General features: G+C 36.2%; 1 protein-coding gene across 1 annotated transcript in view; it reads left to right on the top strand.

Moving 5' to 3' along the window:
* Positions 1 to 27,850, top strand: part of DZIP3 (DAZ interacting zinc finger protein 3) — a 112,128-nt gene that overhangs the window by 15,551 nt on the left and 68,727 nt on the right. Inside the window, exons 4-10 of the mRNA XM_054577330.1 lie at positions 879 to 1,034; positions 12,045 to 12,161; positions 13,920 to 14,000; positions 14,941 to 15,065; positions 17,835 to 17,946; positions 26,082 to 26,201; positions 27,390 to 27,491. Of these exons, the coding sequence (XP_054433305.1) occupies positions 879 to 1,034; positions 12,045 to 12,161; positions 13,920 to 14,000; positions 14,941 to 15,065; positions 17,835 to 17,946; positions 26,082 to 26,201; positions 27,390 to 27,491 (813 nt within the window). The remainder of the gene's footprint in view (positions 1 to 878; positions 1,035 to 12,044; positions 12,162 to 13,919; positions 14,001 to 14,940; positions 15,066 to 17,834; positions 17,947 to 26,081; positions 26,202 to 27,389; positions 27,492 to 27,850) is intronic.

Below are 27,850 nucleotides of genomic sequence, written 5' to 3'. Positions count from 1 at the left end.
CTACATTTTTGGATATAATTTTAATATAATGAAGCACTATAAAATGTAAGATGTATTTGTTGGGTATTGTTGAAGATGGAGGAATCTTAATTTAAGACTCAAACTCAGAAGGGGCGAGTGGGCAGATAGTTCCTCAATGGGTTTTATTGGTTCCTAGCTACAGTCAGAGTCAACCACACCAGGGTCATTTTCAGTGACTCGAGTCCTACATGCCTCTGCAGTAAGAAGCTCTTCTGATAATCAGAGGTCAGCAGAAAAATATTCATACTTCCAGAGCTTTAGCAGGGTATAGAAGCTGTGGTATCTTACTAAGGCTGAAAGAAGTCCATCATCCATCTGTTTCAGGCCCCTTATTCATTTATGTTGCCCACCCATTCCTCACAGCTAATGTAAAAACCACTCTTGGAAATATTTTTCATATTTTTGTGGAGCATAGTTTATGTAATATTTTGAACTTAGCATTTATTATGCTTTAAATGGAGCGATTGAATACATAGTTTGTATTTCTCAAGAGCAACTATTTTCAAGGCCTCACATTTAAGCCTAAAATTGTTCATGTTTCCTTTCCCACCACCCTATACCGAAAAAGGTGTTGTTATTCCATTCTTTGAATTTCTAGTTTGTTTATAACTTTGAAATGAATTTATAATGCCATTCCTGATATTAAAGCTTCTTGAATTTTTGTCATAAACTTCCTACAATGTTGTAAGTTCCTCGAGAGCAGGAAGACTGTCTTAAATTTATTTGGATTTTCTGTAGTCTGTCACAGTGCTGTACATATAGTCTGTTAAGGGCATTTTGTTCGTTTTTAAAAATACTTTGGCTGATTTTAATATTAGCCAAATATAATTGTGTAAATTTTTAATAATGTCTTCTAGGACAAACAGGAAAAGGACACACCTGCTGACCTGGTCCCTGTTAACCTACTATCAGAGGTGAAGAAGCTATTGACTGCAATTAATACTCTACCAAATGGTGTGATCCCTCACATTAAGAAGTTTTTACAAGAAAATTTTTCCTTCCAAAGTATGCAGGTGAGATAATAATTTTTTCTTTGAGGCAGAAATATAGCTTTCTGTATGTAAGTATCTAGGAAAACACTTTATATTCCCTTACTCTCATACTGCTACTACACTCACAACACTTCTGACACTAGATGTGTGGATTTATTCCCACACTGATAAATTCTCCAAGGCTAGCTGGGTGTTCTACAAGTCAATCCAATCCTGACACTGTCTACCTTGAGTTAACATCAGATCGCACAAGCTAAGGACCTATTACTGCAAGACTGCCCCCATTTCAGAAGTCATTTTCCAGTCCTAGGTTGTCCCCAGTATTTCTGACCAACTGGCTATACATTAGGCTTCCAATAACTCCCTCTTGGTTGTAGTGATTTGCTAGAATAGCCCACAGAACTCGGGAAACATGTTTACCATTTTATTACATAATATAATATATGATAAAGGATACAGATGAACGGCCAGTGAAGGTCTGGAAGGGTCCTGAGTGCAGGAACTTCTGATTTAGGAGACGTGGGGTATATCGCCCTCCTGGCCCATGGATGTGTTCACTCAACTGGAAGCTCTCCAAACCTCTTTTATGATTTTTATAGATGCTTCATCATGTAGGGATGATCAATAATCAATTCAAATTCTGGTCCTACTCCTATCTCTGGGAATGGTGGATGGGGCTGAAAGTTCCAAGTTTCTAATCTTGGCTTGATCTTTCTGGTGACTGACTCCTATCCAGGAGCCCACCAAGAGTCATTTCATTAGAATAAAGGACACTTCTATCACTCAGGAAATTCCATAGGTTTTAGGAGCTCTGTGTCAGGAACTATGGCGAAAGACCAAATATTAGCAGGAAGTAGGGGCAAAGATCAATATAGGTGTCTTTTTTTTTTTTTTTTAACCACAACAACACAGCTAAAGTCTTGAAATCTTCATCTTGTTGCTTGTGAAGGGCTTAGTATGAACCTTGACTGTAGACTTTTATTAATACAGTTACTTGGTGCTAGCCTCTCAAGAATAATGGTAAGAATGTTGGTTAGTAGTTTGTAAGATGCTGACAATAAGGTCTAGTATTTATTCTAATTCTATTAATTACCCATACCATGGTACTCTGGGATAGGATATGGGGGACTCCAGCCCACACAGTCTACAGTTTGCCACGGATGGAAGGATGAGTCATTCCTGTCAAGGAAAGGGGAAAGGTTATTCTCTCTGAGGGAGAATGCCCTGAGCCCATTTGCTCAATGGCTTTTATTGAGAGGGTTATAAGTGGGGGATAGGTAGCAGGAATGTATAGCTTAAATCAGTACATCAGTTATTTAAGCTTACAGAGAATAGGTGTTGCTTAAGAAGACAGTGGCAAGAACACACTGAACTGCTTGAGTCCAAGATGAGCAGACATTATGGCACCAGATGGGATTTGGGTCAGGGTCCAGGAATTTTGTAAATTTCTTTCCCAGCCTTGAGCTGGTTATCTGGTATAAGGTTAACAGAGCTTGAGGGAGAAACAAAGCATGCTTCAAGGAATGTAATTTACTTCTAGGCCTGATCTTCCCCGGGACACCCTCGGAGTTATTATCGGGTCTTGCCTATCAACCTTGCTACAAGTGTTCCAGGGCTTACGGGTGTTCTCCCAGTCCCTAGCTCGTGCGTGCGTGTGGGACTACAGTTCCCACTACTACTCAGAGCAGTCCCCTTCAATAGGGGACTGCGTTCAGTTTTTCTGATTTTGAAAATGTTGATGAATTTTTAAAAAATGAAAAATAAAAATAATGTCCCACACTTTTAGATTTATGAGTGAAATAAATATTCTAGAGAATATATTGTAAATTTCTATCTTGCAAGTAATAGCTTCCCTAGATAATAATTTGTGAAACTTTCTGAATAAGACGGGTATCAGTTTTTAAATTAATGGAGTTTTCCAAAGTTAAAGTGACCTACTCTTTGTAGCAGATAATTGGGAGGATGGGAGCAAAACACCATAGGTGTCTTGAAAAGGCCACATTTGCTTTTCTGTGAAAAAAAATCATTAATTATTTCCATGAAACAAATTAATACTATTATGATTTAAAAAGGCAAACAGGGCAAGCAACGCACCCAAAGAGCCAAAAGCAGGGAAAGCACACAATAGAAGACCCTAAACAGACCAGTGCCGGGGTACCCGCCGGCCTGGGGGGCCAGACGGGTACGTGAGGTCTCAAAGAAGCCCCCTGGGCTGCGGCAAGCACGCGTGAGCCCAGGCTGGTGGAGGATCCTGCCGGGCCGCGGAGTGTGATCAAGGAGCTGGAAGGAGAGTGCAGAGCGATCCACAGAAATAGTGGATCCCTGGCCAAAGGGGTCACACAGCTACCCAAAGCAGGACTCACACACAGACCATAGACTCCTGGAAGGCTCAAACAAACAACCCAAGGTCATATAGGTTCTAAAAGTGACATCATCAGAGGCAGGCCCAGAAAGAAAAGTAAAGCAGGTGGGGGGTGGGGGGGAATTAAATAAATAAATAAAAAGACCCGCTTACTACATTGAAGTTTAATCCACAAAGTCAGGAAATCTAGATGGCCCTATTGAAGCAGAAGCAAAAATAAATAAATAAATAAATAAGTAAATTACTTAACAGACTCTCACAAAAATGGGAAGAAAGAGAAGTTCCCCCCAAATGAGTGGAAAAGGGGACTGCCCACAGAGAGAGCTAAATGAAATAGAGGCAAGGGAACTATCAGATATTGAATTCAAAACAATGGCTCTAAGGAAGCTCGTAAGCTCAGCCAGCTCAAAGATAACTATGAGAAACTGCAGAGAAACTATCAGGATCTTACAGCAAACTATATCAACCTGGAAAAGGACATAGAAAGTATCAAGAAGACACAAGAGGATATGAAGAATACCATTTCTGAATTGAAGAACACAGTGGAAGGAATCCAAAGCAGGCTGAATGAAGCCGAGGATCGAATCAGTGAGATGGAGGATAAGGTAGAAAAAAGCTCCTAGAAAGAACAAAAAATGGAAAAAAGACTCAAAAAGAATGAAAAGGCATTTAGGGAAATTCAGGACAACTTGAAATGCAATAATATCCATGTAATAGGGATACCAGAAGGAGAAGAAGAGGAGCAAGGGATAGAGAACATCCTCGAAAAAGTTATGATGGAAAATTTCCCTAATTTGAGGAGAGAAAGGGTCTCATGTATCCAGAAGGCACAGAGGACCCCACTCAAGAGGGACTCAAGGAGGTCCACTCCAAGACACATCATCGTTAAAATGGCCACTATCAAAGACAAAGACAGACTCCTCAAGGCAGCAAGGGAGAAGGAGAAAGTAACATACGCCTAGGAGCTGACTTCTCAACAGAAACACTACAGGCCAGAAGGGAATGGCAACAAATATTCCAAGTCATGAAAAGCAAGGGCCTACAGCCAAGGCTCCTCTACCCAGCAATGCTCTCAATTAAAATAGAAGGGGAAGTATGGAGTTTCCCAGACAAAAGAAGGCTAAAAGAATACATCTCTACCAAACCAGCACTCCAAGATATGCTAAAGGAACTGGTTTAAGAAGATGAAATAAAAGAGTGAGAAAGAGAAAAGCACAGGTACAAAGAGAAAAAATGAGTAAGTTTCTTTCAGTAATAACTCTCAACGTAAATGGACTAAATGCCCCAATCAAGAGACACAGGGTAGCTGAATGGATAAGAAAACATGACCCACACATATGCTGCCTACAAAAGACCCGCCTCAGAGCTAAAGACCTACACAGATTGAAAGTAAAGGGATGGAAAAAAATACTCCAAGCAAATGGGCAAGAGAAAAAGGACAGGGTTGCCATACTTGTATTAGACAAAGTAGATTTCAAAGCAAAGGCGATGAAAAGAGACCCAGAGGGGCACTTTATAATACTTAAAGGAAGAATCTATCAAGAAGACATAACATTGTAAACTTATATGCTCCCAATATAGGAGCCCCCAAGTATATAAGGAAATTGTTGGACGACTTCAAAAAAGATACAGACAGCAACACACTGATAGTAGGGGATTTCAACACCCACTGTCAAACATGGACAGATCTTCCAAACAAAACATTAATATATTGTGGTGCTGAATGACACACTGAATCAAATAGACTTATCTCACATATATAGAACCTTACATCCCAAAAAGAAAAATACACATTCTTTTCAAATGCTCATGGCAGTTTTTCAAAGATAGACCACAAGATAGGACACAAAGCAAACCTCAGAAAATTCAGGAAAATTGAAATAGTACCAAACTTTTTCTCAGACCACAAGGGCTTGAAACTGGAAATCAACCTCAAAGAGAAACTTCAAAAACTTGCAAACTCATGGAGACTGAACAGTAGACTATTAAACAATGAATGGGTCAATAATGAGATAAGAGAAGAAATCAAAAAATTTCTGGAAAGAAATGAAAATGAACACACAGCAGTCCAAAACCTATGGGACACAGCAAAGGCGGTCCTGAGAGGGAAGTTCATAGCAATACAGGCTTACCTAAAAAAGATAGAAACATTTCAAATAAAAGACCTAACACTACAACTTCAAGAACTGGAGAAACAACAACAAATAAATCCCAGAGCAAGGAGAAGGAAGGAAATAGTCAAGATTAGAGCAGAACTGAATGACATAGAGACAAAAAGAACAATTCAGAGGATCAACCAATCCAGAAGCTGGTTCTTTGAAAAGATAAATAAAATTGGCAAGCCTTTAAGCAGACTCATCAAGAATAAAAGGGAGAGGACCCAAATAAATAATATCAGAAACGAAAGAGGAGAAATAAAAACTGATACCACAGAAATACAAAGGATCATCAGAAACTACTATGAACAATTATATACCAAGAAGTTTGAAAACCTTGATGAAATGGACAAATTTTTAGAAAAGTATAATCTTCCAACACTGAAGGAGGAAGAAACAGAAAGCTTGAACACATCGATAACAGCTAGGGAAATTGAAGCAGTCATCAAGAAACTCCCGGCGCACAAAAACCCTGGGCCGGATGGTTTCACAGAATTTTACAAAACTTTTAAGGAAGAGCTAACCCCTGTCCTTCTCAGACTATTCCAAACAATCCAAGAGGAGGGAAGACTCCCAGACTCCTTCTATGAGGCCAGCATCACCCTGATCCCAAAACCAGATAAAGACCCTACAAAGAAAGAAAACTACAGGCCAATTTCGCTGATGAACATAGATGCTAAAATCCTCAACAAAATGTTGGCAAACCGCATCCAGCAATACATTCAAAAGATTATCCACCACGATCAAGTGGGATTCATCCCAGGCATGCAGGGATGGTTCAATATATGCAAATCAGTAAACGTGATACATCACATAAATAAAAGAAAAGACAAAAACCACATGATCATCTCGATAGATGCAGAAAAAGCATTCGATAAGGTACAGCACCCATTTATGATCAAAACACTCAGCAAAATGGGAATCAATGGGGCATTCCTCAACGTAATAAAGGCCATATATGAAAAACCTACAGCCAATATCATACTCAACGGGCAAAAACTGAAAGCTTTCCCACTAAGATCGGGAACACGACAAGGATGTCCGCTCTCACCGCTTCTTTTCAACACCGTATTGGAAGTCCTAGCCACAGCGGTCAGACAAGAGAGAGATAAAAGGCATCCAGATAGGAAAGGAGGAAGTAAAGCTATCATTGTTTGCAGATGACATGATAGTGTACATAGAGAACCTTGTAGACTCTACCAAAAAACTCCTCAACATGATAAGTGAATTTGGCAAAACAGCAGGATACAAAGTCAATATTAAGAAATCAAAGACATTTTTATACACAGGAATGAAATAGAAGAAGAAGCAATCAGAAAAAGAATACCATTCGATATAGCAAGAAGAAAAATGAAGTACCTAGGAATAAATTTAACCAAAGAGGTAAAAGACCTGTATGCAGAAAACTATACAACTTTGAAGAAAGAAATTAAGGAAGACAGAAATAAATAGAAGCATATACCGTGCTCATGGATTGGAAGAATTAATATCATCAAAATGTCCATACTACCGAAAGCAGATCATAGATTGAACGCAATCCCTATTAAGATGCCAATGACATATTTCACAGAAATAGAACAGACATTTCAAAAATTTATATGGAACCATAAACGACCCCGAATAGGTGCAGCAGTTTTGAGAAAGAAACACAAAGTAGGAGGGATCACAATACTGGACATCAAACTCTACTACAAAGCCACTATGCTCAAAATAATCTGGTACTGGTGCAAGAACAGATCCATAGACCAGTGGAACAGAATAGAAAGCCCAGAAATAAGCCCAGGTCTTTATGGGCATCTAATATTCGACAAAGGGGCAGAAGCATAAAATGGAGCAATAATAGCCTCTTCAACAAATGGTGTTGGGAGAGCTGGATGGCTACATCCAAAAAGCAAATTGGATCATCAGCTGACACCATACACAAAAATAAACTCAAGATGTTTAAAAGACTTAAATATAATTTGCAACACCATCAAAGTCCTAGAGGAGAACATTGGCAGGAAACTCTCAGATATCCCACACAGCAATTTTTTCACTGTTATATCTCCTAAAGCAAGGGACAGAACAGGAAGAATAAACAAGTGGGACCTCATCAAAATAAGAAGCTTCTGCATGGCTAAAGAAAACATCAACGAAATGAAAAGGGAACCAACTCTATGGGAAAATATATTTGCTAATGATACATCAGATAGAGGTTTGATCTCCAAGATACATAAAGAACTCACTTGACTCCACTCCAAGAAGACAAACGATCCAATCAAAAAATGGGCAAAGGACCTGGGCAGACACTTGTCCAAGGAGGAGATACAGAGGGCCCAGAGGCATTTGAAAGGATGCTCAACATCACTAGCCATCAGAGAAATGCAGATCAAAACCACCATGAGGTACCAACTCACACCGGTCAGAATGGCCATCATAAACAGATCAACAAACAACAGGTGCTGGCGAGGCTGTGAAGAAAAGGGAACCCTAGTCCACTGTTGGTGGGAATGCAGACTGGTGCAGCCACTGTGGAAAGCAGTGTGGAATTTCCTCAAAAAGCTGAAAATGGAACTGCCTCATGATCCAGTGATTCCCCTGCTGGGACTATACCCTAAGAACACCAAAACGCCAATTCCAAAGAACCTATGCACCCCAATCCTAGCAGCACGATATACAATAGCCAAGTCTTGGAAGCAACCTAAATGCCCATCAGTAAATAATTGGATCAAAAAATTATTGTATATTTACACAATGGAATACTATGCAGCAGAAAGAAAAAAAGAACTACTACACTTCGCAATAGCATGGATGGAACTGGAGAGCATTATGCTAAGTGAAATAAGCCAGGGGGCGAAAGACAAATACCATATGACCTTACCTATAAGTGGAACCTAACCAACAATACAAAGATGCAAAAAAATAAGACCAGCAGCACTGAAAGGAAAAGAAACCAACAGAGACAAGAGGGAAGGAGGGAAGGGGGGCGGGGGAAAAGAAGGGAAGGGGAAAGTCAAGGAACATATAATAAGGACTCATGGACAAAACCAAAGGGGAAGAGTTGAGGGAGGGAGGGAGGGGGCAAGGGAAAGTGGTTGGGGGTTGGCAGAGACAAATATATTTGAAAAAATAAATTAATTAAAAAAATTTTTAAAAAAGGCAAACAAACTCTGAAAATATCCACAGACTTAAATACAATTAAAACCTTAACTGAGATAATGTACCACACTGTGAATTCTTGTTTGAACTTGATGGAATAATGCCACCATTTTCCTCTAATCTTTCGGAAGTCACCCAAGACTGCAATAAGAAATAGAAAGCAGTAGCCTTTTTTCTGCAAACAATAGTCAATTATAGGTAAAAATGAAAGAAATGTACTTATTTATAATAGCAACACAAAAAGGTTAAATACTTAGGAAAACACCTAAGGAATATATAAGGTTATAAACTATTATTTCTCAAAGTTTTTCCTAAGCCACCTACCTGAGACTATCTGAACCCCATACTAGTCCTAAAGGGTCAAAATCTCGGGGGGTAGGTTGGGAACGTGCATTTTAGCAAGCAGATACCCACACACACTGATTTTCTTGCGTTAAGTTTAGAAATCAATACTCTATTAAAATAGTAAATTAAAATCATTAAGAGACAAGAAGACCTGAATGAAAAGCAGTTATGTAGGAAGATAAAATATAATAAAGCTGTAAATTTTTCTGAAATTGAAATCTACAACTGTCATATAATTTAATAAAAGTGACAAAAGCATTTTTTGTTGTTATTACTGAAAGCTAATTCTAAAGATTAAATGGAAAATGAAAGGAAGAAGAAGCCAAGAAAATTTTGAAAGAAAAGTGTGGAGAAGGGCTTATCATTTGCCCACTGAGATATTAAAACTTACAGAGCTCTAATAATGAAAAGACTGTGTTACTTGCTCTTGACTCTACAGACAAGTCTAGAAAATGGAAGAGAAATTCCAAAAGTAGACCCAAATACATATAGAACTTTTATGTATGGTAAGATGACAAAAATTGATAATGCTGAAGAGGAAATGGATAAATCAATAATCCTAGTAGGAGAATTTAGCGTATCTCTTTGAATAACTGATAGAACATGGATACAAAATTAGTAGAGCTGTAGCAAACTTGATGTAACTGATTGACATGTATGTGTGTGTATATACACACTTCATCTAAAATATAGATGGAATATACAGTCTTTTTAAGTGCACACAGAACATTTTTAAAAATTGACCATATACTGGGTCACAAAGCAAGCCTAATCAAATTCCAAAGAATGAAAACCTATAGAGCATGTTCTCCAACTATGGTATAATTAATTAAAAAATCAATAACCAAAAGATAAACTAGAAAGCCATTATTTCTAAGTTAAACTATATACCTCTAATCTAGATAACCTATGGGTCAAAGAAGAAATCACAGTGAAAATAAGTTTTTGAACTGAATAGGGAGTATATATCTAAACTGTGTTACCAGGTAAAAGCTGTGCTTCAGGTATATTTATAGCTTGAAATGCATATATTAAAAAAAGATGCAAAGTTGTATACCAGTCATTTAAATATAAAATTCAAGACGTTAATGGAAGAACAGCAAATTAAAAACAAAGTCTAAAGAAAAATGTTTTAAAATTAACTAAAATTAATAAAATAGAATCAAACACATAGTAGAGAAGGTTAATAAAGCCAAAACATGTTTTTTGAAAAGAACAATAAAATTGATAAATGCCTGCTAAGAATGTTCAAAGAAGAAGAAAGAAGGCAAAAATAACCAAATCATGAATGTAAACATGAAAATATTAATACAAATTCCACAGTCATCCAATGGAAAATATAGAATTCTGCTACTTGGCAGTGGCTGCCTAGATTGGTTTAGAGCAACCTTCCTTCCAGAAGAACTAGAAAAACTGGCCAAAATATTTCTTAGTAATGCTTATTTGTGCTTTTCTGGCAAATCAGTTTATTCAGCTAAGATTGAGATGCTTTTAAGCTTTACTTTTGTTCTGTGAAGAAGGGTCTATTTATGGTTTACCCTTTGTAGCAGATGCTGTCAGTGCCTTGCCCATGCCCTTCATTTCTGTTGTTTCAGTATGCTGCGGGCAATTTTCAGTTTTCAGTGTCTACATCTGCATGACTCAGACTTTTCTTTCCCTGAAACTGCAGAAAGCTGTACTTTCATGGCAGTTTAGAAGTTTCAAGGAATTAATAATCCCCTTTCACCCCAGAAAGCAGTCAATTAATAAGCCTTGGGAGTTGTTCTATAAATATCCTAGTTTCCTTTACCCTTGAGTTGTGTAATACTGAGGTCTGTACTTTTTCTCAGTGTCCCTGTCATATTAGCCCCAGTTGCCAACCAGGTGTAACTGCTTTAATAACATAACCATTACTTGAAAGCCTGCTTTCCCTTCCCTCTGTCACTTCTCCACACCCCTACCATTGTTCTCTGCATGTACTAAATAAACTATGTGCACTCAAATCCTTGTGTTAGGGTTTGTTTCCAATTAGAATCAAAACAGACGTTCTTAGAGAAGGTTTCTTCAGAGTCCCAACCAAAAGAATGAGGTATTTACCAGGGTCCCTCTTCCAGCTCTTCTAGTTGTTGTCACTGAGAGGATTGATCTGAAACTATCTACACTGTTTGGCAGAGATGGAACTTCAGGGTTATGTTTTATATTCCTTTTCAAATGCAAGAGATATCATTGAGTAAGTGGTTGGATATATGAGTCTGGAATTCTGGTGATAGCTCTGAGCTGGAAATATAAATTTGGAAACTATATGTAGACACTGTTTAAACACATGACTATATTACTTTATCCAGAAAATGTGCTGATGGAGAAGTTCATTAAACTGTGTGCTAGGGAGACTAAAATAAAGCATCTAGTTAGCTAGGAGAAAAACAGGAAAGTGTTGTATACTGGAAACCGAATTAAGAAAGTGTAAGTTAAACTTGCCACACAGATAATGTATCATTAAACAGATAGTATAATTTAAGCCAAGTGCTTGTGGGCATAAGGCACTGGGGAATAGGCACAAATATGACATAGTTCTTCCTTTCATTTCACCCATGAATATCAAACTATGGTACAGAATAAATCATGTATTAGCTTGGTTCCAATCAGATTGCCCATAAGATGGCTTACCCTTGGTGTTGGTATTAAAGCTAGCTACCTGCTTACCACAGGTTCAGAGTTGGAAGGACGATTTTAGTTATGCTAGAGAACAGAAGGTATAAGAATGAAATGGGATTGCCATTTTCCTTGATGTAAGAGTGGATGTTGCCAACCCTTTGGCAGGTGTAGGAATGGTTTTTAGTGTTTTGAGGAAATAGTTAACAAAGATTTGCCAGACTACTTATAAACAAACAAATATAAGAAGAGTTGTATCTAGTAGTGTGGATTTTTTAAAAACCATCTTTATATCTATACTCCAGATTTTTAACAGTGAGCATACATTATTTGTATATTAAAAATATGTAGATATTTGTTCTAACCTAAGGACATTTTCAACTGAATAATTTTGCATAGAGAGAAGTTGCCACTAACAGCCAGAATGGAGAGGAAATTGTTCCTGCTTTGACTTTACGTTTCTTGATAACACAAGTGGAAGCAGCACTTAGGAATATTCAAGCTACTAATTATACCGTAAGTGTTTTCTTTTTGAAAGTTCAAAATAATGGACGTGGACAACGTTTTTCAATGAGAGAGTAGCTAATGCATGCTAACTTTAAAGTGGGCAATTTTTATTTTCCTCTTCTACCTCTAGAGAAAGGTACACATATATTGATTTCCTTCCTTTGTCTAGTACTTTCTTATGACTGCATCTCTTCAATAAGCCTATTCTAGTCCCTTTCCCCACCATAAAAATTGTTTATCTTAAAGAGAAACTTGAACTAGTAAAAATAAACTTTCTTAATTATAAATGGAGAGTCCTTCCCTTCCCCCTAATTATTAATCAGTTCCTTTTTTTTCCTTATATTTCTGTATTTGTCAAAATTGGTACTGCTGTTATCTGTCATTGAGTAATCATGTGAGATAAAATTGATAAGATATAATTACATGTTCAAGGTCAAATGATACTGTAGAAATAAATAGAAAAATCTGAGAAAAATAAATCTGGCATCAAAAATTAGAACCAGTAGTACAGCATGGTGAAAGGAAGAATCAGTTCTTTTAATAATTTGGATCAGTAAAGTAAACTAAGTTTTACACCCATGTAGATGATGGATTAGAGTTACCTTCAAGAAAGGACTACCCAGGTAACACAGAAGGTAGCATAAGACACCAAATTCTGTATTATAATGACATACAAACAAGCATGTGAAAAAAATCACTCTTATTTAGGACTCTCAGGACTAGGGTTCTAGAAGGTAGTGTACACCACCCTCGAGACGTCCTAGAAGGGTTCAAAAGAGGGGAAACAAAAGTGCAACAACATGTGAGTGTGTATAATGTTTCTGCCCAGGAAAACATGGTAGAGACTTGGTGCCCAAGGTTTTGACTGGAGGCTTGTCAGATAGGCACCCTTTGCATAGCATGTATAAAAATTCCAGACTCCCAGAAGAAACTTCTGCGTTTTCAGCATAAACCACATTGTTTGCACAAACAATTCAGGAACAGTAAGTCATCCTTGTCAGTCAGAGAAAAGTGGGAACACTTGTGAAATCCAGGTTCCCAGACACCAGTTGCAGGTGGGTCTTGCAAGCAAGGCCTTTCTAAGGATTGCAGTCCCAGGCCAGCTATGCTAACTTTTATGTGCAGTGTGTATAGTTCTATACCATTGTATTATAAATGTTTATATGACCACTACTGCACTCAAGATAAAAGATCTATCACATGACTACAAAAACCTCTTTTATGCTACCTCTTTATAATCACATGCACCCTTGCTTTCCTCTCCCAATTCACTAATCTTTTTTCTGTCTCTATAATTTGTCATAGACCATTTTTAAATGAAGGAAATATCCTCATGTTTTAATTTTCATTGAAGAAGTTACAAACTTCATGTTTATACTATTATAACAAAATGCATACATGACCAATTTGAGAGATCACTGAATTTTTTTAAGCTGCATTATAAATACCTGAAATATTATAAATGATAGAGTGAGAGAAGTTTTAAAAATTTTAATATAACAAATCTTGATAGCATTTGCTTTCACTTTTCTTCAATCAAACTCTCATTTTATTTCAGGATTATTGAAACTATCCTCTTCTTCTGGGTCAAATTATCAAATACATCTAAAATGCATTCTTTATAGTTATTATTAGATGATTGATAATATAATGATAATTTACTATTTTTAATAATTATTATATAGACCTAGGATATTTAATTAATTTTGCTAAAGTTAGAAGCAGCTTAGTCTAAATAACAAATTAAAATATATTTTATCTTTATAGGCGCATCAAATTAATATTGGTTATTATTTGACATTACTATTTCTATATGGAGTAGCCCTCACTGAAAGAGGAAAGAAAGAGGTATGTAGCATTTGTTATTTTCCCATTATAAATCTTTTTACATATACTGACCTTATTTTAACAAATTAAAATGTTGATTTTTGAAATTATCTAAAAATTGAAGTCATTCAGTGACTTTCATATATTTATTATATGGAATAATTATGCCAGAGACTATTTTGTGAAACTAAAAAATGTTGATAGGGGAAACATAATTTTAGCTTAGAACTTTAGTTATTTTATTTATCCTTTAAACACTTATTTGTGTAAAGCAGAAAATTGTTTAACATCTTTCACTTATACATTTTAATTTTTTTTCTAGTGTAGTTTAATCTCTCTGGTCCTAATTTTACACCTTTTGTAAACTACGAGTTTTACTTCAGATTCTTTGTTTAATAAAGTGCAAAAAAGTTAAAATCTGAGATTTAACTATGTGATTTCCTAAGGGTCCTTTTGAATCTAACATTCTCTTTTTATGGTTTTTAATGATTTCTCATATTTTCTTTGCAACATTGATAATTCCTTTACTTTTTGTCTTCAGAAATCTATACTCCCTACTTGCTATTTGAAAAGTTAGCAAGATTTGTTCTCCAATTAGAAGGAAAAATTAGCAAGAATTATAAATACATACTCCCAATAGTCATCAGAAAAGCCCTTATTTTAGCTAGTAATATTTGTCAGTTTTAGAAACAAAAATTATTGTTGTTTTAATGTTCACTTTGAAATTTTAGTTAAAAATATCTTGTTATTTTTTAAGTAAATATTTTAAGCACTGGATACATTATCTGTGCAATCACATACAGAGGTGCCAGGATTAGGGATGTGAATAAATGACCAAAGGACTGGATTGGTATTAACTGGAGCAGTATTCCCTCACTTCTCTAATTTGGGAAATGCTTGTTTATTGTAAAAGAAAAAAACCGCCTTTACATTAGCCAAACCTAGTTTTATGTTCCTACAGGATTATACGGAAGCTGAGAATAAATTTCTGGTGATGAAGATGGTGATCCAAGAAAATGAAATTTGTGAAAACTTTATGTCTTTAGTGTATTTTGGACGCGGTTTGCTTCGATGTGCTCAGAAGAGGTAAGAATTTCAATTAATAGGTAAATCTTCCCTGTCATTTTCTTCATTGTGAAATGAGAATAAAGATTGCACAGTATACCAGGGATAATGGCATTTGAGCTGGACTGATTTTTTTTTCTTCTTCACTATTTTTATAGATAATTATTTAAATACTTGAGAATATTAAGTATCAAACTTAACAGGTCCTGACAGTAGGAGGCAGTATAGCATAAACATTGGAACATAGGCTTTGGAGCCTGACAGACCTGGGTTCAAATACATTTTCTACCACCTGCCTAACCTTTGATCCCAGGAAACTTAATGTTGCTAAGCCTTATCTTTTTTTCCTATTTGTTAAATAGAACTAATAGTAGTACCTACTTCATAAAGATGCTATAGGTGATCAACATCCTGGCATTTTGTGCTCAGGACACAAAAATGTATTCCTAAGAAATAAATGATGGTTGTAGTTATTAATATTATCACCAATTGAAATAGGTGTTTAAGGCATAAATGAACTTACAAAGCATTGAAAGGGTCCAAATGCTGAGTTTTGGAAGTGTTGAGTATAATGTATTTAGTGAAATTGTATAGGGAAACTATATGGACTAGCAAGCAGTCTGTTCACTCTCTATTTGGGGATCCTTAGCCATTTGTAACATCATTCATTCATTTTATTTGCTAAGCATTTATCGTATTTTAGAGACTGTGCTAGATTTGGGGATACAATTTAGAAAATAGATCTTGTTCTCATGTAACTGATAATATTATAGATATTAATCAAAGAGTGAGTTATGCAAAATAATTATGAAATGTGATAAAGAACTATGAAGGAGAAGATAATGAACAATAAAAGACTACTGGAGCCCCAGTCTGGTTCTGGGAATCAGAAGTGTCTCTGAGGAAACGCTGTTTGGTGGAGATCTGAAGGGTGAATTACACAAAGTTTACTTGGACAAATCTTTATGAAGGATTACTGTTTTGGCCCAGCCATTGGATCCCTAAAAGCATCACTACCTAGTATTTCCCATTCTTTGGTTTATCTGCTATCCTTTGACATGCTTGTGTTTTACTAAGGTATCCAGAAGATTTCCCACTTCGTGTTCACTAGTATGATGTTATCAATAATACTAATGAACAATGTGATGTTTTCCAGAATGTTAGAATGATCAAAATTCTTTTAATCTATATTGTGGAGAGAATTAACATAGCTCTGAAACAAGATGAAGAATGTGTACTGCTGCCTTTCCCTCAGATATATGAACTACTTTTTATTTTCTTTACTAATGGGCATTGGAGAGAATCTATTTTTCCAGATCATTGACACTAGAAAGCCCAGTCATGTGGCATCATTTACTTTCATCCCTGACGTATAGAGAACAACCACCACTGAGCTGCCCTTCTCACTCTGTGTTTCTTATTTGTATTATGGATGGAGCCCAGGTCTTTCCAGGGCACACTTTCTGGTGGTAGGTTCTATAGTATTATGTACTATGTCCATTCTGACATCCTCACCTCTCCGAACTTTCTTTTAATACTCTGCCAAGAAATTTTCAGCATTCTACCTCAGTTACTATAGGCCATTGTTATGTCTAAGCTTCAGATAACCTTCTTAGCAAGATGTTGGGGCTGGTATCAGGTCTCCTTGCTAGGAAATTAAATCTTGATTATGGAAGAGTTGTCCCATGTCAATATACATTTTCTCTCCAGCTGTATATTTGTACACTGGTTCAACACTCTGAAGGTCCACTCGCACTCATGTTCCTGCCAGTACATACTACTCAAGTTCTGTAATTCTTCTGATGAATAAGTTTTTTCTTTCTGAACAGAATAAGTTCTGTTTTCCCATTTGGACTTTGCTTTTACCTGATCTGAAATCTATTAGTCTGTAAGCAATGAGAGGAGACAGGCAGGAACTTGGGAAGGAAGGCATCATTTGAGACATGCACCTCAGATGATATTTTCATATGGTCACTAAGTAAAAGAAATCTGCTCTCCTCTAGGAAGGAAGAGGTCCTTGTCCGCCAGAGGGTTCAGAGGAATTTCGGCACTCATTGTTTCTAAGCATATTCACCTAAATGTCCCTATTCTAGATCTCAGAATCTACTTGTTTCCTGTCAAAGCCCAGGTTTTCACATAATGGTTCTGTTGAGGCTGTGCTTTTGGTCTTTGCTGTTATTCTACCCTTATGATTAAGTACTGGGCTTCATTTTCAGCATAGTTTGTCCTTATGTTTAGGGTTGGTAAGGATTTTTATATGTTCCGATAGAGGCCTTTTATCCTGAGTTGATAGTGGAAGTCCTGTCGCGGTTATGCATTTTGTCCCTTTTATGGTTTGTTCCACCTTGTGATTAAATCTGGGCCTGATTTTTAACGCAGATTATCTTTATGGCTGCAGAAGATGAGGGTCTCTAAATGCTGCCATAATGGCCTCTGTCTTTCACAGTGTGTCCTGAGTCAATAGTTGGCTAACCTGTGCCTATCATTCTCTTTCTTCAAGGCTTCCAAGACAGTAAACAAAAGCCAACCAATTGTACAATACCTTTAATTACCATGGCCCCCATACTGTTCAAACTTGAGTTATTACATAATCTATTGTCTCCCTTTCCACCTGTATTCCATCCCAATCTATCACAGGTGAGAGTCAGTATTTACATTTCTATAGCATGCCGGAGGTTATCACTACCCTACTTATCACACACACACATACAAAATGGGTTACTTGTCCTATTTGTATCTATTTAGTTACAGAGTCATATTGAAACTAACCTTATTTAAAATGCCTTGCAGATATAATGGAGGACTGCTAGAATTTCATAAAAGCTTACAAGAAACAGGAGATACAAATGATCATTGGTTTGACATAGATCCTACAGAAGAAGATTTGCCTACAACTTTTAAAGTAAGCGATTATTTAAGAATAACATTTCATCTCTAATCAGAATCATTATTGATAAAGTACAGTTTATGTTAACTCTGTCATATTCTATAGCAAGCAGATTGTTTAACTGGATATTAGTTTTTTATTATATGAAACAATCTTGATTTCATTACATGGTGTGGAATGTGAGTATGATTCAACAAGTAAAAGTGAGGTGGCTGTGTTAGCCTTTCCAAATAACAAGAAGATTAAAAGATTTACTAGTCTAGTTTATTTATTTTTTCAAATTGTACTTACCATTACTTTATTTTTTATTTAAATTTTAAAAGTACTAAATGCTTCAGAAAACTGGAAAAATGTTAAAATACCTAAAAACTAAAATTTGTTCATATTTCTTTAAATGGAGAAACCATTGTTAGTATTTTCATTTATATCTTTCCAGATGCACATTCTGCTATTGAATATTTAGTTTGTCCTAAACACTACAGTTTTTCACTATTACGTAGTCATCGTTGTGCATTTTTTTACGTCATTTTCTTAGGATAAATTTCTAAGAGTGAAATTGTGAAGCAAATGTTCACACGCTTGTAAAGTTGTTGATAATGTATCTCCATATTTTCTCTGAGAAGGTTTGTACCAGTTTATATTCTTAAAACATACCTCTTTCCGAACTTTAACTTCAAATATTTCTAGATTCTTATATTTCAGCCAACTTTAAAGCTAAATGGAGTTCTCAAAGTAAAGAGAGACGTTTCATTAAAATACAAAATTCAATTTTCCAGGAAACTATAATAACTCAAAATTTGAATATACCTGATATTATAGCCTCAAAATGAATGGGACAAAAACTGATAGATGGAAGGAGAAATAAAAAACTCCTAATCACAGTACATTATTTTAATGTACCTATCTCAGTAGTCAATAGAACAAACAGACAATTTGTGGCATTTGTCAGGATAATACTATGACTTTAACTTTGATTTAATAAACTAATAATTTTATATATTTTTTACCTTTTTTTATTTTTAAGTCATGTTTATTCTATTACAGTTGTCTCAGTTTTTACCCCCGTTGCCCTCTCCACCCATCCCACCCCAACCCCCCACTCCCAAAGTCAATTCCCACTCTGTTGTCCGTGTCCATGGGTCATTCATACATGTTCTTTATCTAGCCCTTTCTCCTTCTTTCCACCATTGTCCACCTTCCCAGTCCCCTCTGGTCACTTTCAGTCTGCTCCATGTTGTCATGCTGCTGTTTTATTTTGTTCATTAGTTTATTTTCTTGTATAGATTCTTGTATAGGTGAGATCATACAATATTTGTCTTTCACCAACTGGCTTATTTCATTTAGCATAATCTCCAATTCCATCCATGTTGTTGCAAAAGGTAGGAGTTCCTTCTTTCTTTTTATTTTTAAATGCAGATTGATTTTATTTATTTAATTTTTTAAATGTCAAAAGCCATTATAAAATCGTAAAAAATTTAAATCCATTATTAAGTCTCAGCAATTAAAACAACATGCCACCAGCATAGAAATAATCAAGTAGATCAATGAAATAAAATGAGCATTCTAGAAACAAACGTATATAACAATGTAATATATGATTAAATTGATATTTCAGATAAATGGGGAAAATAAGGCTTATTCAACAAATAAGGTGCCTGAACCACTATTACTTGAAATAAAACAAATATAGAGCCCTATTTCACACATTATACAAAAAATATTCAGGTGAGTTAAAAATCCATATGTAAAATCTAAGGAGTTCTAGGAGAAAATACAGAATAATATTTTTCTTACCCTGAAGTACAATATCAAACTCCGAAGCTATGAAGTAAAATACTGACAATTTGACTATATTAAACATTTAAGACTCTACAGTAATATACATATTAAAAAAGCTAAGGGACAAGTAATAGAATAGGAAAGTATTTGCAACAGAACTAAAAAAGGGTTAATTGTTTGTTTTTTGGGGGGCAAATTCTACATTTTGTAAAAATATGGATAAAGAATACCAAAAAGTCATTTAAAGCTTTTTAAAAATAATAGAAATAGGCAAGAAATATACAAAAACAGGTTTAGTTTCAAAAAAAATAAAGTAACAATTAAAATAACACCTCATTGTCACGATCAGATTAATAAGTATTAAAAATATTGGTAATATCAAGTATTGGTGACTGTGAAAAGAATTGGGTCTTCATGGACTCTTTTTCTTCATCTTCTTAAACCAGTCCCTTTAGCATATCTTGCAATGGTGGTTTGATGGAGGTATATTCTTTTAGCTTTCTTTTGTCTGGGAAACTCCTTATTCTGCCTTCCATTTTAATGGAGAATCTTGCTAGGTAGCGCAGTCTTGGTTGCAGGCCTTTGCTTTTCAATACTTGGAATGTTTCTTGCCATTCCCTCTTTGCCTGTAGTGTTTCTGTTGAGAAGTCAGCTGCTAGCTGTACCAGGGCTCCCTTGTATGTTACTACCTCTTTCTCCCTTGCTGCCTTTAGGATTCTCTGGTTTGTCTTTGATATTTGCCATTTTAATGATGATGTGTCTTGGAGTGGGCCTCATTGGGTTCCTCTTGAATGGGACCCTCTGTGCTTCCTACACTTGTGTGGCTTTTTCTCTCTTCAGATAAGGGAAGTTTCCCATCATTACTTTCTCAAACAGGTTCTCTATCCCTTCCTCCTCTTCTCCTTATGGTATCCCTATTATCTGGATATTATTACATTTCAGGTTGTCCTATGTTTCCCTTAATGTCTTTTCATTCTTTTTGAGTCTTTTTTCTTTTTCTTGCTCTTCCTGGGAGCTTTTTTCTACCTTATCCTCCAGCTCGCTGATTCGATTCTCCGCTACATCTAGCCTGCTTTTGATTCCTTTGACTGTGTTCTTCAATTCAGAAATGTATTCTTCATTTCCTCTTGTCTCTTATTGATAGTTTCTATATCCTTGTTCATGCTGACATAGTCTGCAGTAAGTTCCTCGTAGTTTTGCTGTAGTTTTTGGTAATTCTCTCTGAGCTCACTGAGCTCATTGAGCTTCCTTAATACCTTTGTTTTGATATCTGATAGTTGACTTGCCTACATTTCATTTAATTCTCTGTGGGGCTTCCTTCTTTCCCTTCAACTAGTGGGTGTTTCTTTGTCTTTCCATTATTTGGGAGGTTCTTCTGTTTTGCTTCTGCTTCTTAAATTGATCTGTCTTGATTTCCTGACTTTGTGGCATGAACTTCTATGGTAGGAGACTGCTGTTTTTTCTTTCTGGATCTGCCTCTGATGATGTCAGATGTTGACCTTATCTGATCTTAGGCAGTCTGTTAGAGACCTCCAGGAATCTACTGTGTGTCTGTGGCTGTCTCCTTCAGTTGTTAATCTAGTCACTCTGCACTCAGGAGTCAGGCTTAGACACCACAGGGTGGGGCGGAGTCCCTCCTGGGGGCAGGGTTATTGGGTCCTCTCACACTGATGCCACTCAGAGGAGTGGTCTGCCTGAGCCTAATGACTGCTGCCGTATTGAGGAGGAGTCAGCACTGGGATCACACCAGCTACTCTCTTTGTTCTCTCCCCAAAGCTTCTGTCTCCAGTCTCTCAAGTGTCTCTAGACCACTATGCGCCCCCTATAGCCAGGGATCTACTATCTGTGGCTGCCGCTCTGTACTCAGCAGTCAGGCTTTAGCACTATGGGGCTAGGGCAGGGTCCCTTCGGGGGGCGGGGCTATTGGGTCTTCTCTCGTTGCTGCTGCTCAGGGGACTGGTCTGCTTGAGCAAAATGGCTGTTGCCATATGGGGGATAAGTGAGCACCAGAACCCCACCGGCTCCTCTCTCAGTTCTCTCCTCAAAGCCTCCTTCCCCAGTCTCTACTCAGGCGTCTCTAGCCCACTCTGCCCCCACCTTTGCTGGAGACCAGGGTAAGTGGCTGCAAATAAATATTTGTGCATTGGCCCTTTAAAAGACTCTGTGTCTCCAACCTTCTGTCTGTGGCAGAGAGCAATCATGCTGCTTTTCACAGCTGATTGTTATCTGTGTACATTTTGGGCCCTGGTGCTGTAGGCTGGAGATTCCCACTTATGGTTTAGACCCCACTCTTCTCAGGGGGATCCAACTGGCCATTTCAATATCCCTCTGGTGCCGCTACCCATGGGCACCTTGCCTGCCTTCTCGAGTCTCTACCACACTCCTTACTAGTTAGGTGGTACTGAAGCCGATTCTTCTGTTGTCTGAGGTTATAATGCTCCTCTCTCGCTGTTCTGTTGTTTGTTCCAGGTGATTTCTCCACAATTTAGTTGTGATTCCAGATTGGTCCTGGGAGGAGGTCAGTGTGACTTCCATTCACTCCTCTGCCCTCTTGATTTTTTCATTTTATATATTTTTTAAAAATAGTGAACTTCTGTGCTTATCTAAAACAATCCCTACTTGGTTTTGTTTGTTTTCGTCTTTTCCCTCCAGATTTTAAAATATATATATTTTTATTATCCAAGCTTTTGTAGTGAATTTTTAGGCAAAGTAATACATTTATGCAGTTTGTCAAATAATATTAAAAGGCTTAAGTATTAAAAGTCTGTATTCCAGCATCAATAATTGTAGTTTCTAACTAGAGGCCTCTTCTTCCATCTCTCTAGGCATTTTTCTTTAATATTTATGTATTTTTTAAAAAAGATGTACTGCTATATTAAGAATTTCTTCATTTTAGCCCTCTTTTGACTTCCACTGTAGAAGATGAGGGGCTATTAGCTTTCTTATACATCCCCTTCACACACACACTTCCCTGTCCCCATCCTACCAATAGTTACAGTTTATTTAATTGGCCTTCAGGTTTCCCTTATTCCTGGAAATGTCCTTCAACTCTCTCCTGTGTAGAATGCCGTTTCTTGGGTCTCAAGATTTCCTCTTTCTAGGTGTACTCCCTTGTTTTGGTGTTAAAATTCATCCAGCAACTTGTTAGAAAAGGGTGCTTGCTTGGGAGATGAATTTTTTGAGGTGTTTCAAATCTCAAAATAATTTATCCTATGTATACTTTATTTATATCTTGCTTGGGCATAGAATTATAGGTTGAAAATCATTATCTCTCATTTTTAAAAGTGTATTTTTAATTATCTTCTAGGTTCTGGTAATACTTCAGAGAAATGTAATGTCATTCTGATTCTTAATCTTTTGCTTGTAACCTGTGTTTTTTGTTTTTTGTTTTGTTTTTGGTTTTTTTTGTTTTTTCTGGAAAGTTTTAGCATATTGTATGTATCCCTAGTGTTCTGAACTTAATTATGTTTTTTGGTTCTGGGTCATTTTCCTGATTTATTTATTTGATGAGTTTTTCTACATTTTCTCTTTCTTTCTGAAATGTTTATTACTCAGATGCTTGACATCATGGACTAAATCTCTTATTTTCTTGTTTTTGTGGGATTTTTTTACTGTTTTTTAATATTTTGTCTTTTCTACTTTCAAGAAGATTTTATAACTTTCTGCATAATGCTGTTATTCAGCTAGTATACACTAATGTTATTATAATGTTAAATTATTTCTATACTGTTTCAAAAATGGTTGCTGCTGTGAGTTTCTTGCCTACCTAGCCACCATTCCAGCTGCCCGGGACACTCTGCCAGCCCTCTCTCCCCATATGTCTCTAAAATCCAATAACTAAAGGTTTAATGTCTGATAGAGAAAAAATAGTTCCATGATCCTGCCTTGGCTCTAGGCCAGCATGTTCTTCTTAATTTGTACCTTTCAGCCCACCAAAAGTCCTACTTCCCAGAAATTGTGATTAGTGCTTTTTTAGAAAACCTAAGAGGGCTAGTCTGTACCCCTTTATCTGACACTGAGGAATTCCAGGTGGGTACCACCAGAGGACTGCCCTGCTCCAAATGCTTCTGTCCTCACATATCTCCTTAAATGAACTTACCCTGGTGGGGGAAGACTGTACCCCTAAAGATGTTGACATTCTAGAAGGGCAATGTCCTTTCAGTGTTATTATTTTTAACATACCCTGTTCCTATCCTTCTAATGAACTTTAATTTCAGTGGTTATGTTAGCTGTTGTCCACCAAGAATTTTTTTTAATGAATATTTTCTAAAAAATAACATCCTGTTCTCTTGTCAAGAATGCATACTATATTAGAAGTAAATGTTAGCCATATCATGGAAAGCCTTATAAGCCAAGTAAGGGGCTCAGGTTCAATCTTGAGGGTAATATGAAACCCCTGAAGACCCTTAAACAGTGGGATAATATAACCAAATTATAATAAAATGGGATGTATGGAATTTATGAAATTGAATAGTTTCTATTTTTCAGATAAGGAAGGAAATAAGAAAGCTAAGAAAACTAATAAAATAGTTTCAAATTGCAGTTAGTGTTCTAAAGAAAAACAAGGGGCTAGGATAGAGAAAATGGGTAACACAGAGACACACATTCCTATACCTGCATATCTCCATAATTATGTGTATATATGCATAAATACGTCTGTATCTGTGTGTGTAGTGGTTAAGAAAAGCCTCTCTTGGAGGTGATAGTTAAGTTGGAACCAGAAGGTGGAGAGTGGGACTAGCCCTGTGAAGAGTAGGGGGAAGAGCATTCTAGGTTAATGGAGGAGTGCCAAGTTTGAGGAATTGAAAAAAATAGAACTATGTACATTTTATAGTGAGTGAGGCTAGAGATGAATTTGAAGAGATGTATCACAGGTGGTTAGATATACTGGGTTGAGATTTTACAGGTGCTGTAGGACCTTGCACTCAGTCCCTAGTAAAGGTTCTGGGTTTTGTTTTAGGTACCAGGGAAGCCATTGAAGGATTTTAAGCAAGAAACTGACATGATCATTTGCTTCTGTGTAGTGCTTTGGAGAAGAGTATTCAGGGAAGAGGGGGACCAATTAGGCATCTGTTATAGTCAGTAATGTAGGTAAGACAGAGTGGTATCAGTGGAGATAGAAAGGGAAGAATTTGCCATATACTTTGGGAGAAGATTCAGTAGTACTTCCTGATATAGTACATGTAAAGGTTGATTGAGTCCATATGCAATGCGGAGTTCAAGATTTCAGGCTTGAAGCCGAATGGTTAGTGGTAGATGAGATTAATGTCCATGAGGGCTAAGTATTAGCCTGCAAAGTTCACTGCTGTATCGTTAACATCCACAACAACCTGGCCCATAAGAGGCAGTCAGTAATATTTGTTGAATGAATGAATTCACCCAGAGACTGGGGGCAGGTAATGAAGAATAAGGAACAAGGAACAGATTTGGTAGGAGAATCAACAGATCAATATTGAACCATATTGAGTTTGAGATCTATGAAACTGCAGTAGTTATATACATGCTATGAGTCTTATTCTTTTGTTTTTGGCATTTCCTCTTGGCTATTGGCTATCCTGACAGGATCTACCACCTTTGTACTTATAGACCAGTCCTGAATGCTTCTCTTTCCTTTCTCTATTTAATACTGATATTGATCAATTTAAAAATTGGAATGCCATTGAAAGAATGTTGCAGATGTTGACTAGATTCATGAAATAGTCTATAGAGGCTTATTTATCATGTCATATACCTTCAGTATATTAGAAATAATACTACTTGAAATCTTGTAACACCATCCCTCTGATGGATAACTAGTAAGAATTTGGTCTAAGGACCAGTTTGACTTAGACTTGATAATGTGTTTCAACTGCATTTAGTCAGCATTTTAATACAGAACTTTTATTCTGAGTTGTAACTCTGAACATTGGAAGCATTTTTCTGAACCCTACTTGTGCTTATTAAGACAGCGAGTGCTGTAGTGCACCACTGCAGTCCTTTCACTGCCAGATATTCCCCTAGTTTCTGGTGATTTCTTGTCTCTCTGTATATAAATATCAAAGCAGGTAATTCTTGACAGGAATATGCTAGGAGTATGCTATAAGTTAGGATGGTGATGTGAGGTATAGCTTCAAATATAGACTTTTTTCCTTTTTCCAAGTTTGTGTTTAGTAGGAAGTCCAGTACTGTATCTCTGTTGTAGCACCTTCCTATCTGTTGTTTACTTTGAATGAAGAAAATGTATTCTATTGTGTTAAAGAAAAAATACAATGCCTTCAAAAATGTTATCATCAATACTTAAATTACTTAAAATTATAAAAGGTAAAATATTGGAAGTGATATAGTCTTATTATTACTAATTCATGAAATTTATTTTTATTTCTAAAATCTAGGACCTTCTCAATAATTTTATCAAGACAACTGAAAGTAATATAATGAAGCAGACCATTTGCAGTTATCTAGATTGTGAACGATCTTGTGAAGCTGACATTTTAAGGAACACCAATTATAAGGTACTATAATTATCAATTAACTGAATATTTTTAAAATGTAATTATAAAATTAAACTTAGATAAAATTATTATGTTATCATGCATCACAATACTGTTTAAAAAGAGTACTTAGTTTAATTACAGCAGTAATGCAGTTGATATTAAGTATTTCTGAGAATTTAGAATCATAATGAGTTAGAGTTATTTATATTCTGTGAGTCAATAAAAGAATGAATTGGTTTTGCTAAGGTTTTTGTAATATTCACATGTCTCTGAAGTTATAATTATTCTTGCTATCATACAGTGAAAATTATCAAAAATATCCTTTATAGTTAGAAATGTTATTTTATGTTTTATTTTAAATTTATATTACTAAGGATAAAGGTTATCACTCCTCAAATATTACGTTACTAAGTAAGTGATCATTATCTCTGCAATGGGCCTTAGGGGAGAAAAAAATATAACTAGCCTTGATTTGAAGAAATTCAACAAAGTACTTCTAGTTTAGTTCTCAGTGGATCTATCAAAATAAAATTGTGGGAAATCACAAGATAAAATGAGATGTGATTATCAGTGCAACTCTGACACCACTTCTATGAGGTAATGGAAATCTCAGTTGAAAGGCATGGACATCGGGAATGAAGCATGTAGTGGAGAGGGCTGCCTGAAAAACATCTGTTTGTGGGAATTACAGCGGGGAAAGCTTTTATGTGTTTTTTGGAGTTTTTTTGTTTTTGTAAAAAGGAAAACTCAGACTAAAAAAATACCTTTTATATATGGATTTTCACAAATAAAGATGGCTATTATAATGGCAAAAAAAAAAAACCGAAAGGCGGGATGTGTATAAAATGGATTAGGTGGGAGGAAGAGAAAACCAAGACCTATTCATTAGGATAAATTAGGAACTAGGAAAGTGGACCTGGTGAAGTACAGTGCTTATGGTGCGGCACTCTCGGTCTTGGTTTAGATGACATGGTGATATGGTTGTGGTTTCCTAGGGAGGCTTTAGGGCTTGAGTCACATTAACAGTATGTAGCGGCAGGAAGTCCTGGCCACGGAATTTAGATTTTTATCATCCAAGCAGTCTGCCTTTTTAAAGGAAGTGTAACTGTAGTGCCAAGGGAGGACGCACTGGGAAGGAAAAGAAACTTGTAACTATAAGTAGAATTCCTATTTCCATGTTAATGGCTTACTTTTATTCTTTTCCAGGGATTTTTTCAGTTAATGTGCAGTAAAAGCTGCTGTGTTTATTTTCATAAAATTTGTTGGAAAAAGTTCAAGAATTTAAAATACCCAGGTGAAACTGATCAGGTATTTTTTTTTCCTTCAAAACTTTAGTACAACATTTCTTCCTCTACCCTTCTCTTATTTCTCTTTTCCATTCATTTCTTCCTGTTAACGTCTTCCTCCTCTATTTGTCTTCCTCCGTGTTTGTTCTCTATTTGCTCTGATGCTTTTCTCCTTACTGTTCCTTGTTCATCACTACCATTTATTAAACAGATCTCTGTAGGGGATACTCTGATAGTTGCTTTGTGTAGTGATTTCTATCCATTTATTCCTTTCCCTTCTCTTAAGAATAGAAATATTGTTACATGTATTCACATGAAAACATAGAATCAAATAATAGAATTGCTTAATAAACCAGACAAAGGACAATTATATAATTTTGA

This window comes from Pteronotus mesoamericanus, unplaced genomic scaffold (assembly GCF_021234165.1).
Source record: "Pteronotus mesoamericanus isolate MK-2021 breed Mesoamerican mustached bat unplaced genomic scaffold, CSHL_Meso_final contig_42, whole genome shotgun sequence".
Taxonomy (NCBI): Eukaryota; Metazoa; Chordata; class Mammalia; order Chiroptera; family Mormoopidae; genus Pteronotus; species Pteronotus mesoamericanus.
The sequence above is the reverse complement of the archived record's forward strand: the minus strand, read 5'-3'. Positions and strand labels throughout refer to the sequence as shown.